The 15,449-nt window shown below is 40.9% G+C and overlaps 1 protein-coding gene across 4 annotated transcripts in view; it reads left to right on the forward strand.

The window, feature by feature from the left end:
- Nucleotides 1-15,449, forward strand: part of sema6cb (semaphorin 6Cb) — a 191,574-nt gene that overhangs the window by 113,611 nt on the left and 62,514 nt on the right. For all 4 annotated transcript variants that reach the window (XM_042489201.2, XM_088084711.1, XM_088084712.1 and 1 more), the window contains 2 exons: nt 9,578-9,778; nt 14,703-14,817. In XM_042489201.2, the coding sequence (XP_042345135.2) occupies nt 9,637-9,778; nt 14,703-14,817 (257 nt within the window). In that variant the 5' untranslated portion in view covers nt 9,578-9,636. The remainder of the gene's footprint in view (nt 1-9,577; nt 9,779-14,702; nt 14,818-15,449) is intronic.

Raw genomic sequence — 15,449 nt, forward strand, 5'->3', positions numbered from 1 at the left:
AAGACAATATTTGGCTCAGGCCTCAACAATGAGGCGTCTGTCTCACATCATGTGTTGTTTTTCCTCCCGTCACATTCACATTCTCGTGTTGTTGTTTTGACAGCAACAAAAATCATCCGGCAGGTTTTGTAATAAACTGCTCTGTCACAGATGGATCGGCGCCACGTTATCGTCTCCTGATGTTGATGGAAACTGAAGTTTTAGGAGGATTTGATGCTTTAAAGATGTCTTTACATCGCTGCAGGGCGAGTCTGTGCTGTGTGAGCAGGTCAGTGGAGACGCTGATGTAACCTGATGTTTGGAGAAACACCAACACAATCCTCCATATGTTGATCTGCATGAGTTATATAACATCCTGACAGTCAGAGCTGCGTCTGTTTGTCCTGTTTTCGTGCCTCCGCACTGGCGAAAGCTGAGGCCGGAGGCATCATGTTTTCAGGCTGTCATTGTTGTGAACGGGATATCTTAAGAACGCCTCGAGGGAATTTTTTAAAATTTGACGACAACAATCACTCGGACTCAGTGGCGACCCTGTGACCTCGTCAGGCTCGTTCTTTTGAACGCTATATCTCAAGACACCCTTGAGTTTGTTGTAATTGTTTTTATTGTTTCCAAATTTGGCACAAACGTTCACTTAGACTCAAGAAAGAACTGATTCGATTTTGGTGGTCAGAGGTCAAAGGTGCATTTCTACAAATTTTCACCGTTATTCACAGAGAACAACAGAAAGATAAAGCAGGCAAAAAAATGAATAATAAATAACAAAAATAGAAGCTTTGACTCCCGGTGATTGTCAAAGTGCCTCTTCATCCGTGCACTTTGTGAAAATTGTGTTTTTATACATCATTTTAAACTGGTTTATGTCTGGACGTTGATTTCGCTCCACGTTTGTTCCATAGTTTAACTTTTCCTGGTGATCCGAAAACTTTACGATTTGAAATCAAATTTTCCCCTTAAATTGAAACCGCCCTCTCCAACACTGAACAGTGTGTGATAACTGCGTCCTCAGATTACCTCACAGGTATCATGCGGTCTCCGTGTTGCTGGCGTGTTCGTTGCGCCCAGCTCAGGCAGCAGCTCAGCGGCGGCCCGCCGAGAGCAGAGGCTAACGCGGCTAATTGTGTCTGAAACGATGGAGGCGTCCGGGGAAACGCCGGCTCATTATTCTGCCCACCGTAAACCACAAATATGTCAGAGTGGAGGATCGTCGGGGCTTAAAGATCTCAACAGCCGAGGGGCTGACTGATATCGGCGAGCGCAGAGGTGTGAGGTGAGGGCTGCTCTCTATTCTGTGGCGTCGAAAAGCTCGAGGATTAGCCTCAGCGCCACTGAAGCCCTGCTGAGGTCCGGGAATATTACAGGCTCAGCGATGCTCAGCTGCTGCAGGTGTTGGCAGGAAACGGACGTCCTGAGAGCGGACAGGTGCTCATGGAGGAACACGGCTGATCAAAGATAAAACTGGAATTTAGGTTTTGAACAGTCGGTACATTTAAATGCACAGTTTAGTGGAACTGCAGTCACAGCTGGATTAGGAGATTTAACTGGACTCCTGTCTCTGTCCCAGAATACAAACACTGGGGGACAATTGATTTAATAATTAAATATGTCCAACTCTGCCACAGCAGCTGGAGATCTGCCCTCTTTCACCTGTTAAACCTATATTATTTATACAGTACGATATCGACCCGATCACAACTGTTCATTTACAATAACTCAGGAAGTCAATATCACTTTAAGTGTACGCTATATTTACAATATTTACACCACTTGCTGTCAGACAGCCCTTATTGACGGGGATTTGAAGCCATTTTATCAAAAACGCTAGATTTTATTGAGAAAAGGTCACATTACTCCACTGAACGGCTGAGCTGCTGCTCTGCCGCCTCCATCAGCTGCTGTGGAGCTAAAGAGACAAAATTCCCTTTTTAGGTGACTGAAGTGCATTTTGCTGCGTCCGCAGGACATTTCTTAGCTTCTGTGCCGGTGTTGTGGGACTGTACTTTATTTATCAGAGGGTGGCTGTGGTGTGACTTTTTTATTTCAAATAAATATAAAATATGACCTTTTCAAGCAGTCCGTCCTCAGTGGAGGATGGAGCACCGACTAGGAGCGCGGCAGAACATCGAGTCCAGTTAAAGAGGTGTTTACGTGACGGAATAACTGGACTTCAAATCCCATTATCTGGGTGTGTTCGTCCACTTTCAAGAAATTTGATGTAATCTAATATCAGTCAGACTAACATGCTGATATGGATTTTAAAAGTCCAGTTTTAGTCGGACTGACACAATAATTCGACTTTCTAACATCATGTAAATGAGTCGGGTTATATTGTTTTTTCAGTGCAGATGCAGATTATTGATAGTTAATGAGACTGATAACTGATATTTGGACCCGATATGCATTTAGAATAACAACTTCTATCCCCGTTTAGATTTAATCCATCCAGTTTGATAATATTTGGAAAGTCTAAAAGAGCTGTGAGATTCATTTTTTTAGACCACCATTCAAGCTAGTGAGGCGCTACGCGCTCGGCTGCTGTAAATCTCTAAGTACGCGTGCTCTACGGGCCAGTAGATTTGGATATTTTACACATTTCTAAACCCGGAAAAAGAGCTATTTTTGCTTTATGCACCAATGAGCAGCTCTCATAGGAATGAACGAGGCCCCGCCTCCATAGCTGTATCCAGGTTTTCTTAATACATCCATGTCTGGCGACCTGTCCAGGGTGTACCCCGCCTTCCGCCCGATGACAGCTGGGATTGGCTCCAGCCCCCCCTGCGACCCTTGCGAGGACAAACGGTTACGGAAAATAAAAAAGAATGAATCATTAAAATAAAGCACTGATACAGCTAATCAACAAAATGACAAAAACCAGAGTGCAGAGTACAGAGTGTCTGTTTGTGGGACTGTTAATCCCGACCAGCAGAGGCCTGTGGAGTTTCAGTCTGAGTTGAGACGTGTCTCTGTCCTCTGATAAAGTCCAGCGTTGTCTGTTTATTTAAGTCTCAGTCGTGAATTAATGCAGCTGAAGGCCTGAGACTCCTCCTCCGTATCAATGCTTCGACACAGCGCTGCCGGCTAATCCAAATGAATGTCACATAATCAATGCCCCACCAGCGTCCCAGAAACCCCTTTTCCTCCAAAGAGGCCCGACTGCCAACGTCTCCCAGATGGCTTAACAAGTCCAGTTCATTAAAAACAAAATGATCCAAGGCCTCCCGTCCAAAGCGAGAACACAGAGAGCAAACACGAGATGAGATAAGCGGTGGCTTCTTTCCCTCCGACAGCTGTCAGCTCATCAGCCGTCCACTCCCTCCTCGGGCTGCGCACCAACTCATTAACTGATTAGACTCTGTCGGCTCCAATTAACCATTCCACAGGGAGCGCGCTTTGTTGACACGTTTGGATGGAAGTAAACAACGGAGCCGAAGGACGGCAGGTGTGTTTGTGTCGGTGTCGAGAAGGTCAAACGCAGGAGTGAAGTGTGATTTGTTTGACCCTCATGAAACCAGAGCAAATTGTCTGAATCTCTTTTAAAAAAACATGTGGTCAAATTCACAGGAAATTTCACAAAATTAGAGAGGAATTGATACAGCAAAAATTCCAAGAAAAGTATCTGAAAATTAGCATGCAAAAAAGGACAAAAAAATTTAAAAAATAAAACAAACATCAAGAAAATAGCTTGAAAAAAGTGCTAAAATGTAAATTCAATTAACATAAAAAAATAATAAATATAAATATTTATTTTCTGATACTTATCTCTTTCTTTTTCTGCCTTTTTTATGTATTTATTTAATTTTTTGCTAAATTTCAGCTCATTTTCTTGTCAGCTTTTCCCTCTTGCCGCATTACTCATTGCCTTTTTAACTATGTTTTCAGAAGACATCAGCCAGGTTTTAAAGGTTTAAATGCTCCTGAAAGGTATTTGAATGTAACTTAGGAAACTGATGTAAATTCAGGTTTCAAAGGGTTAAGGACTGCAGTGCACCTACGACAGTGCCAATAAAGTTGTGGCTCATTTCGAAGGTTATATAATCGTTTTTTTCCTCTTTGAGTTTTCAAAACATACATAAATGTTCTTGGTTAACTTGTATTTAATGAGTTACTGTCATGTTTTGTAGAATCGTGTAATGTTCGTGATTTGAGCAGCATTTAAAATATGATTTGCGCTTATAAAAATGTGTTAATTGGCTCTTGTTGTTTTATTGTTGTTTTTTACTTCAGTTTAAACGTCCGGGATATCAGTCGTTCAGAACGTCTCTGTTACTGACGTCGCTCTGAGCCTCAGACAGACTTTATGAAATATAAATGCGTGAGTGTTTGTGAAATAGTTCCAGTGTTGCGTGGAGGTGAGGGATTATTTGCTGACACAGCGTGATTTGTGTCCTCTGCTGGAGGACTGAGGGCTCATTAAAGTGTTTGGACATCATCACAGAGTTTTACTGGGACTGAGCCGACTGGTTCCTGAGTGGAAACTGGCCGAGAGCCACCAAAGTTCACACCAACTGGTTGTGCAGGAGGTTGTTTGTGTGTCTGACGGCGTGCCAGTGACGACACGTTGGTGCGTGTTGAGTGAGCTGCCTGCAGATCGATGTTTTTATTACAATCACTCGTTTAAACCCGAGTGTGCCTCTGCGCTCCTGTCTGAGTGCGACAGTAAAAACTCACCGCATGCTTATAAGTTCATCAGAGACTGCTCGGTCATGGAAAACCTGGAAAATTCATGGAAAATGTGTTGTGTGTAATAAATGAAATTACACTAATGCAACATAACGGCGCTGACGACGTAACGTAGCTTTATATGTGTCAACATGTGACAGTGTTTTAGTTGTTTTTGTTGATTTGTTCACCATGACATTTTCTTCATTGTCTCCCTTCATTTAGACTCAGTGAAGGGTCAAATATTTTTAAAGCACTCTTGGCTTTTTGGGAGGGGCATTCAACTTTAAATGGCTGTATTTTGTATATATTTTACTGCTGTTTCTTTTTTTTAAGATTCTTTTTTGTATTTTTTTCTTTGATTTTTTTTGATGATTTTTTTATAGAAAACATAAAAATACTTTTTTTTTTCATTTTTTGTTTTGAAGAAAACAGATTTGGAAGGCATTTTTCAAGGGTTTTTGGGGATTTTTTTTTTTCTTCTTTTTTGCAATTTGTTTTTTCTTTAAATGTTTTGGGCAGTTTTTATTTAAAGTTGAAAATTTTAGGTGTTTTTTTTTTTTTTTGAAAGGCATGTTCCCAAAATGACAACATTTATAACAGACAGAAACTGTTAAAAATTATTGTTGGAGTTTCACATCTTCGACTGTCCTTGAACATAACTGGCGGGAAAGAAAAAAACAAACATCAGGTCGTCAGAAAGTCTTAGAAATGTTTTGAATTTTTTTCATGACAACGTGTGGGAACCCTGATCATGTTTTTGGGCTCATAGCAGAAGTGCTAGCTTGAGTTTAAGTGTATCAGGTCCTGAAGCAGCTCTTGTTCTCACTGTGGTTGTGGTGTTGTGTGTGCATCATCATCGTCATCATCGTCACTGTGCTGCCGTCCTTTCACTCACTGCAGGATGTCAGTGAATGATCTCTGCCTCTCGTCCTCACAGGGACGCGATGATGTCATGTTGTCTGATGAGTATTTGGCGTCCAACAGCTGTTTTTATTTTTCCAAAGTTCTCTGAGCCTTTGTGGTGCGCCCTGAATGTTTCAGACATTTTCTCATGGATTTGTCTGTCGCAGCGACACCACTGAAACACAATCCGTGCGTTGAGACGGCTGTCCTCCTCGGCGAGAGAAAACCCTCCATATGATGCTAATCCATCAGATATATTGTCCTGCTGCATCGCCTCGGGCCGAGCGCACAAGCTGCTGTAATTCACAAAGTAAACAGAGGCAGACAGCCGCCCACTCCCCTCGATTTATGGCATTGTGATCATCGCTTGACCTCATTGCTAAATGCAGCTTCCTCCTCTGCATTTCAATGAAGCAGACTGTTATCAATATTGATGACAGTTCATGTCTCTGTTGACTTAATGTTCTGCTCCCACTTAAAAACACACGGCTCAGTTTCTCTGCAGCCGACATATTTGTACAGACCCCCCGCGGAGGACACGTTGGCCTGGATAAGTTGGCGGACAGTGCAGGTCAGCGCATTTGGAAGTTTGTTTGGACAAATTCCTCTGCACCCCATCCGTCCCCATCCCCGTCTCCGTCCCCTCCCTCTGATATCTGACAGATGTGGAAATCGTCATTAGTGCACGGCGACCACAGCTGCTAAAGATTCCCTTAAAGAACGCCGACTTTACGGCACTCTTCTGTTAAACCTTTTAGGGGCTGTTTGCACGACAACGGTTTTTGCATGAAATGTTTGTTGCTGTTTGGTCTTTCGTTCACACGACAACGGCGTTTTGGAGGCCTAAAAACACAAACTTTTGAAACCGGGTTCCAGAGTGTAATTTTTTACGTTGCCACCCTTTCTGTCGCCGTGGAAACTGGCAGTGCACGGGTCCTGTGAGAATGGTGGCGTCAAAGTCGCACTTCACGTATGCGATTATGTGTCAGACAAACAGCACGAGTAGGAAGACAACAATAACAACAGTGGCAGACTACCGAGCTGTGTTTATAATGCAAACGCCTCTATGCACAGGCACGTGCTCTTCTTCTATGGTGTGTCATTACAAAGTTACACCGCCGACCGCTGGCCTGGCGTGCATACTGCAGCGTTTTTGGTTGTTTTTGAGGATCATATGAAGGCGGATTTTTAAAACGCAAAGGAAAGAGTTGTCAGTTTTTAGTTGGTCTGTTCTCATGTGAATTTAGTGAAAATGTAAATCCGTGCAGGTGGAGGGTGTTGAAGCGTGTTTGCATGATAAGCTGTCAGCGTTATTTTGTTGTTTTCTGTGGCGTTCTGTCGTCTTTATCTTTTCTGTTAACGATCTCTCTTTGTTTGTCTGCTGTAAAGTCGCAAAGAAAACTTTTGTTTGTGATGATTCAGAGTGAATGAATCAACCAGCCGTCGTTTTCTGAGCTGACGTAGCGAGCGTTTGTCTGTGAGTTTGGCATCAGGTGTTCACAACAACAAAAGCAGCAAAAGCTGTGAAAGCTAACTGTCACTTTTCTGTCACGGTGACCGTGAAGCAGGAGCCGTACTCAGGCCTGTTTGTTTGGTTACTTTGAATACAAAACAGGCAAAATGATGTTAGTAAGATTTGCTGGAAAGTCTCACAATGGGTGTGCCAGATCATGTCCTTCACGATTATAGTTTCTTTTTTTTTTTAAATATGATGACAATTTAAAAAAAGTAAAAGTAAACAATTAACAGTCGTATAAGTATGTAAAAATTGATAGTATTGATAATGTGCAGGACAGCTTATTTACATCCTTAGTCCCTTAGCACGCAACAGACAATAGAAATATCAAGAAAAAAAGAGTGGAAAAAAAGAAAAAATACATAAGTATATTTTTTTAATTAATAATTTTTAACCATATTTGGCATATGGGGAAAATACATCTTACTTCCACTAGGTCCAGATAGATGATAATAAAAAATGAAAAATAAATTTAGAAAATAATTTATTTTTGGTGTTTTTTCATCTTAAAACAGAGTGACATCATGTAAAAAAAAACTGGCATATAAAAGGGTTATTAAAAAAATAATTTCAATGTATGGTGTTTTTTTTTTTTTTTTTTAAGCTTGTATAGCTAAGTATATTTTGTGTGCAGAGCAATACAAGTGTGTGAGCCCTGAGGGTTAAATATTTCAGTATTTTAATAACATTATTCTAGTGCTAAATTTGGATTCTGATGTCTGAATGCTCTTTATTTTATTTTATTCTATTTACTTTTACTTTTTGGTAATTCTACTTTTACTCTCAGTCTTTCCATCCCTGAATGTGTAACCCGCTCGTCCTGTTAGGGGGGCCTGTAGATCTGATCCCAGAGAGGCTTCAGGTTCACCTTGAGCCGGTCTCTCCAGTCAGACTCGTACAGACCTTTAACCTGAGAGGTAACGCTGCTGTCAGGGCGGCTGGAGTCACGGCGGTGGAGCGAGGCGTTCTCCTCGCTCTGGGTGAGGGTTTAATTGTGCTCAGTGACCTGTGACAGACTTTGGTTGGCGGTTGTCCCTGTGGTCAGGGCCCCGGCGGTCCGCCTCCTCCCTCGGTCCCTCCCTCCCTCTCTCTCTGACTCCATCTTCTTCTTTGTTTTTTTTATTTATTTCTTTAATGTGTGTGTGCACTCTCACATCTCGGCGCTTCAGCGGACGCTCAATCACATCGCCGCATTGACAGTCGGCGTTGCATGCTAATCAGAACTCTCCGCTTCAAACAGCTGTCGTTGTTCAGGTGTTGCAGTGTTTGTACTTGATGCTGAACCCAGTTTCAGAGGTGCTGAGACGTGATCCAGCTCCTGCAGTACTGCGTGTATCTCACAGGTTCAGCGTGCAGTTTTTGTATTAAATGCTGAACACACTTTGTAGAAGTATTTCAGCAATATAAAGTCAAGTGAAGTTAAGTCAATTTTATTTATAAAACCCATTTTCACAAAACAGGGTTTGCCTCAGAGGGCTTTGCAGCATACGACATCCGTCTGCCCTTAGACCCTCACATCACCTGAGGAAAAACCCCTGAGGAAGAACCGCTGTAACGGGGAGAAAAAGGAAGATAACACTGGTCTTCCTCTGCACTAAAAAGACACAAATACTTTTGAAACTGGTGCCACATTATCAGAGAAAACAGAGAAAAGGACGCTTTTGCTCAAGAGGTAGAAAACCTACAACTGCCAGTTCAGTTTGGCTTTTTATTGAACTTTAACTATTCATTTATTACCTATTTATTTATACATTTAAGTCTGTTTTACTAGATAGTGTATTTTTTAATTATATTTAACATGTTTAACTATTATTATTTGTTCTTTTATTTGCCTTTTTATTTACCTTATGATTTATGTGCAAATCTCCACGTTAATTTACTCACTTTTGATGAAGGAGACCCATTTTTTAGATACAAAGCTGGTTGAAAATCTACAAAATTTTGTTTTAACCCTTTGAAACCTGAGCAGATTGGTTTGATTTCTTTCAAAAACATGGGGAAAAAAGCAATGACCAAATGCACCCCATATCACAAGATGTAAAAAATGTTACAAGATAATTACCAAAATATATATATATATTTTAAAACGGGGAGGATTATTAGATAATTATCTAAAACTGCAGGGAAAAGTTCTGAAAACTATATCTATATTTATAATTATTTTATATTTAAAATAATGTTACAAAAAAAAATAGAAAATGTAAAAAAAAAAAAAAAGCAAAATTTACAGCATTTTTTAGGTAATTTTTTTCTGTTTATTTTTTACTTTTATTTTACCGTTTTTATGCTTTTTTGGGGTGGGGGTTATTTATTTGACAATTTTTTTGGCCATGTCTTGTGAAATTGCTTGTTGCCTTCTCCCCACGCTTGTGAAAGAAATCTAGCGGATGTGCTCCGGTTTCAAAGGGTTAATGTGAGGAGTGATGTGGTCCAGCCGTATGTTTTTAGGTTGGTGTCTCAGATCTGCTCGCCTTGATGACCCTGCGTCTCTTTCAGGTGGGAGGTGAGTCCGCTGAGGGCCATGTGTTTCTGCTGAGGTCTCGTCTCCCGCCAACATGAGGCCGACGCCCGGCTCGCCTCGACCCGTCCCGCCGGCCATCCTGGCTCTCACCTTCGCCGCCTTCTTACCTCAGCTGTCCTCAGGAGCCACGCCGTTCCCCCAGGACCTGGAGCCAATCAGCATCGTGGGCCGAGAGTGTAAGTTTGTACCCTGTGTTGTTGCCATGGCGATCCTTGTTGCAGGAGTGGATGTAAAAGTAAAGTAAAGGGTCGGTGAGGCGTCGTGTCTCATCACCGGGGAGCAGTTTTTAAGGGCATGTTCGCAGGAAGCACACATGCAGAGGTTTATTCAGCTGCTGGAATATATTTATTCTTCTTGTGCGGTTTGTTGGCTCGCCGTGAAAAAGGCCATTTCAACTCGGGAAACAGCACCAGCAGCATGAAAACGCCGCGCTCGCTCGGAGCCGAGGTCTGACCCTCAACTCAAACCTGGTTTCAAGTTTTTATGATACAATGAGAAGGATTTTAACCCACGAAACTTGGTTCAACGTAAGTTTTCATGTGCTGCATCGAGATGTCTTTCATAAGCTGTTTAACCCTTCAAACCTGAACTAACTGCTTTGATTCTTTTGGGGGAAAAAAAAACAAAGAAAGAGGAAAAAGGCAATGAGCAACTTGGCAAGAAAGGCCCCCCAAATTGCAAGAAAGTGATAAAGAAAATGACCTGAAAATTAATAACTGATTAATTTTAATTTTAATTTGTTTTAAAACAAGAAAATTTAAAAATTTGAGGGAATTTTTTTTTTATTTTATTGTTTTTTATATGATCTTTTTTTTGCTGGTCAATTTTTTTTTCTTTTCTTTTAATTGAATGTTTCTACAGTAGCTCAGAATGGACATTTTTGCATCGACCAATGTAGTTAGTCCCAGTAAAAACCTCCTGAACAATGAACGCTGAAGGACTTCAAACCAGGAGCAGTTTCAGCTGTTTGATCTGCAAACCTCACAGCTAGAGGCCACTAATAGATATCAATATATAAAAGGAAAATTCCTGATACTGGACCTATAGGGTAAAAATTAGGTAAATCATGTACAAAACAACATTTTCACTCATGTATAACAAAAACATCAATAACCAGTTTGTGATTAGTAGTTTAAATAAAAGAAATTTTACAAAACGATAATTTAACAACACAATACAAGACAGTTAGATTTAATATTGCTTAATTGTGGAGTCCTACTTCAGCCTTTGATTTCGATGTAGGACGAGCTTGGACATGATGTGAGACACTCTGAGGACACTGCTTCATGTCCCACCCCAGCCCCGGGGACCCATCATTGTCCCCCAATCACTGGGAGGTCCACAGTCCAGGTCCTGCTGCGAAATGTAATGGCCCATAATTGATTTAAGAGGTGTCTGAGACGGCGGCCCACACTCTGTAATTGATCTATCTGGAGCAGAGGAACGCAGCCATTAGCAGAAATAGCTGTGCTAATAGCGCTCTATGTAGAGCTCCGTCCCAGGTGGAATGAGAGCAATTTATCACCTGTGGTTCCAGCAGGTGACAGCGTGGCACCAGGTCCGCGCTGCTCTGTGAGACGTCCATTATGGAGCTCATGAGTCTATAAATCTGTGAAATCATACCTGAGTTAGTCCTTCTTCCAGACGGCTCAGATCAGCGTCTTTAGGTTTGGATGTAAGATTTATTGTAACTATTATTGTTATTATTAGTAATAGTAGCAGTAATTTATTTATATATAAATCTATTTATATTTGTTATTAATTGTGTTATTATTTATTATTATTACTTCATTACTTTTAGGTTTCTTAAATAAATATAATGTTACATTGTTATGAGGGGTGTTGTCAAACTGTTCATTTTTTAAATCGTAATTAATCGCTGAATTTCAATAGTTAATCACCAATATTCTTTTTTTTATGCATGTTTCAATTCCTTTTTCTTTTCTTTCCAGCATTATATAAAAATGAAAAGCTCCATCTTAAACAAACTTCAGGTAAATTTCAGCACATTGTGCTGATAATAGGCCGACCTCTCCTGACTGCAGGACTCTGACTTCAGCTTCTGTCAAACTTCTGTGCTGTCAATCATTTTACTCAGGAATTAAAAACTTTTGAGTCGGCCTACTTCTCCTATAGCTGCCAACAGCCTTTCAATATTCCCAGTTAGAGAAAGGCTGAAAATAAGCTCGTGCTTGTGGCCCCGGGCCCCCAAAACATTACATCTGCCCCTGGTAATAATAATGAGAGCTCAGTGCGAGCGGCTGGATGAGACACGGAGCGATGCGTCCTGGTGTTTCTAAATAATTCATCCAAAGTCTGATTAAAGCTGAAACTAACACAAAGTCGTCTGTAGAAGTCTGAAGAAGTCACTTTCACCTCTGCAGATGTGTCTGTTTCAGACACTTTGGTGCTGTGAGGAGAAGCTGCGCTCTGTTTGTCTGTCTCACTGCGCTGCTGTCGGACTGTCAGCTGTTTGATCCGCGATGATGAAATGCTGTGGCTGTCAAACACTCAGCTGTTCTACAGTCGTTCACTTCTTTATATGATTGTTCAACACGTCTGCCCTCGCTGTGTTTTGGCGAACATGTCCACGCGCTGGAGCGGGCTATTGGACATTTCCGGCGCTGGAGCAGGCTGTCGGACATTTCGCCGCGCTGGAGTGGGCTGTCCTACCTGATTGTCCGGGGGGAGGCTGGGCGGCAGATGAGCCTCTGGCAGTCTCCTCTGCAGACAGCGCTGTGAGGTCCAGAGCTCAGCTTCACATTAGCCCCTTAAATCTTCTCCAATAGTCGATGGGAGAGCGGCGGTTAGAGGAACACAGTGCTCCCTGCAGAGGGACTCATTTCCGATTGTGGTTCATGTCTGTTGGGAGTTGTTAATTCAGCAGCAGCCGGGGTCAGATGGGAGGCTGGAGGGCACTTAGTACAGGACAGACTGAGAGCGCCGTGGCCTTCAGGATCATCACTCAGTTAAAAATAAAAAGGAGAGAGCGAAGGAAGGCTCTGATGTGGAGGACGGCCTGGTGTCCGTATCGAGCTGAGTCATTTTATTTCTGCCCAGAGCAACATTTTTAATTGAGAGGCATGTACAGACCGTCACTGTGTTATTTAAGGGGCCGAACATCAGCTCACTTTGTCTAAAATAGAGGTCGACCAAAACTGTTTTTTCAGGGCGGATACCAATTATTATTAGTTCATGAGACCAATAACCTATATGTGGAGGGAATGCGCAATTTAAAAACAAAAAAATGCCTTTTTTTCTTACTTTTTTTTTTGAATTAGCAAAATTCTTTACATGATAAAGAAAAATAGCTACATAAAAAAGAAAGAAAGCATGCATTACAGACCTTAAATTTTTAAAGCAAAAAAGCCCACCAAAATAATTTCTTTAAATATTGCCAAAAAGAATTTAAAGAAAAGAAAGCCAAAGATAAGGAACTCACCAAAATGATTTCCTTCAATATCACCAAAAACTTTTAAAGAAAAAAGAAAAAAAAAAATCAATAAGGAGAAGCGAGTCACTGGTTCAGAAAATGGATGCCTTAAAGTCATGAAAAAATTAAATTTATAAATGTAACATAATTATTTTTTCTGTAGCATAAATTACATTTTGAAATTATGAATATATTTTTCATGACATTTTTCTCCCTTTTTTTAAATGCAAATTTTCAGGTAATTTTCTTGTCACCTTTTTCTTTTTGTTCTTGCAATTTGCAGGGATTTAAGTCACATTAACTGGGTTGAACTGTTACGCCGTCAGAGACAGACAGATTTTGGGAGGGTTTGTTTTGTGTCCTCGTCCTCACTTAGCTCTCCGTCCCCAGACGTGTCCATGAAGAAATGCTCGCAGGAGCCGTTTATTTAAATCGCACTGACTTCTGTGACTCCTCCAGCTCATTTGCAACTTTGGATGCTATTTATTCCTCCGCTGCTCGTCCACCTACACCGGAGCACATTAGCATACAGCGGAGGCTCCACACAAAGTGCCAAACTGTGCACTCGCTTCACTTTCTGAAGCTGCAGAGGAGCTGCTGGGTGTTCTGGACAAACGCTGGGACATCGTAGTCTTGCTGTCTCTTTACATGTCTGAACCTGACAAACAACGCCGTGTTTAAAGGCTCTTCGGAGCGTCTGCAGCTCCTAAAAATATCTTAAAAGTCTGGAAATCATCACCGCAAAGATTTTATGAAATTCAATTTTTCAATTCTTTTATTTATTTTTTTTTGTTGTTATTGTCAAAATGCATCAAGTTCATCTTTGTGAAAACGCATTTTTGATGTAACAAACCTTTAACCCTTTGAAACCTGGAGCGACTTTCGCTTTTCTCGTGCTGCTCTCAGTTGTCCTTCACAAGTCTTTAAACCTTCGAACCTTGGGCAAATTTCGTTTTAATTCTTTCAAAAATGTGAAATGCGTGAAATAACCCAGAAATTGAAAGAAATGAGTCCATTTAGAATTTTAGATTTTTTTTTTTTGAGCAAGGGGAAAATGTCTTGAGAAAAAAAATCAAGGGAAAACCTGTATGTATAATTATTATCATTACATATTTATAATGATGTCATGAATGATTGTAGTTTTTGTGTTTTGCTTTGTTTTGTTTTATTTTGTTTTTATTGGTTTGTTTTGTGTTAACTCATTTTCAAGTAAGTTTCTAAGTTTTTACTAATTTATTGCTTATTTTTGGGCTTTTCTTTTTCATTGGTCATTCCCTTACTTTTCAAAGAAATAAAGCCAATTTGCTTATTTTACAAAGAGTTACAAAGAGTTTACAGTGTAGATGAACGTAACTCACTGTAAAATCATTCCTCTGTTAAACGTCGCTCTGCACAGGACTGACTGATCTTTGTCCTCGGCTGCAGTGCTTGCAGAAGAGATGATTTGTCCAATAATCACTCTTAAATTTGGGTTGAGTTATCTTGAAAAGGTCTCAAAAAGCATTTAATTAAAGTGTTTGATACCTGAAGACGCTGTTTAAACGAGACCTCAGAGGGACGTAATATGTTGGTTTGGTGTTTTCAAATCTTTGCTGATAAGGAGTCAGCTGGTAGTTTTTGTTATCACGAGTACTCTAAAACTTTGTTTTTCTTTCATGTCCCCGCAGCCTCCTACCTCCACCCCAGCTTCCAGGGACTCATGTCGGACAACGACACCGTCCGCCTGGGCCTGGACTTCCAGAGGATGCTGAGGATCAACCACATGCTCTACATCGCCGCCCGGTCAGTCAGCGCTCTCAGCTGCAGATCTAATGTCGCTCCGTTTACTCTCTTCATCTTCTGTCTTTGTCACCTACAATAATAAGTTCTACAAAGCCGATTATGTTAATCTCTCTCGCACATTTAGGTCCACGCTGTATGTTAGTTTCTCTCTGCACATCAGGGGCCGGCTGCACCAACAGGACTTAAGCACAGGATTAACCGTTAGGGACTGTTTGTTGCATTTTATGTGCTTTTCATTTTTCTTTTTTTGATAATTTTGGCTGTGTTCATGCATGTGGCATAAATTTTGTCCAGATTGTGTATTTGAATGTAATCAGTGAATTTCCAGCTCAGCTCCTACAATAAGTCTAAAATACACTGTGGAAACTAAATAGTTACATTAAGACTGTTAAGGTCAAAAAATGCTCCATTGAAACCCATTCAAACTGACATTTTTGATCCCACAGCCATCAGAGCAGAAAAATTATTTCTGGGTGTCATTCTCAGTTAAAACCATTTGATGCAGTCGGCTCCTGATCATGTGAACCCGTCTGATTCTTGTTTGGCTCTGATGATGATATTTTCCCTTCTGATGAGTCTTCAGATAATTGTTTCTAGTTTTTGACTTCCATTAGTGTGACAAATGATGATCA

This window comes from Plectropomus leopardus, chromosome 11, assembly GCF_026936395.1.
Source record: "Plectropomus leopardus strain MGB_pleo_1.0 chromosome 11, ASM2693639v1, whole genome shotgun sequence".
NCBI lineage: Eukaryota > Metazoa > Chordata > Actinopteri > Perciformes > Serranidae > Plectropomus > Plectropomus leopardus.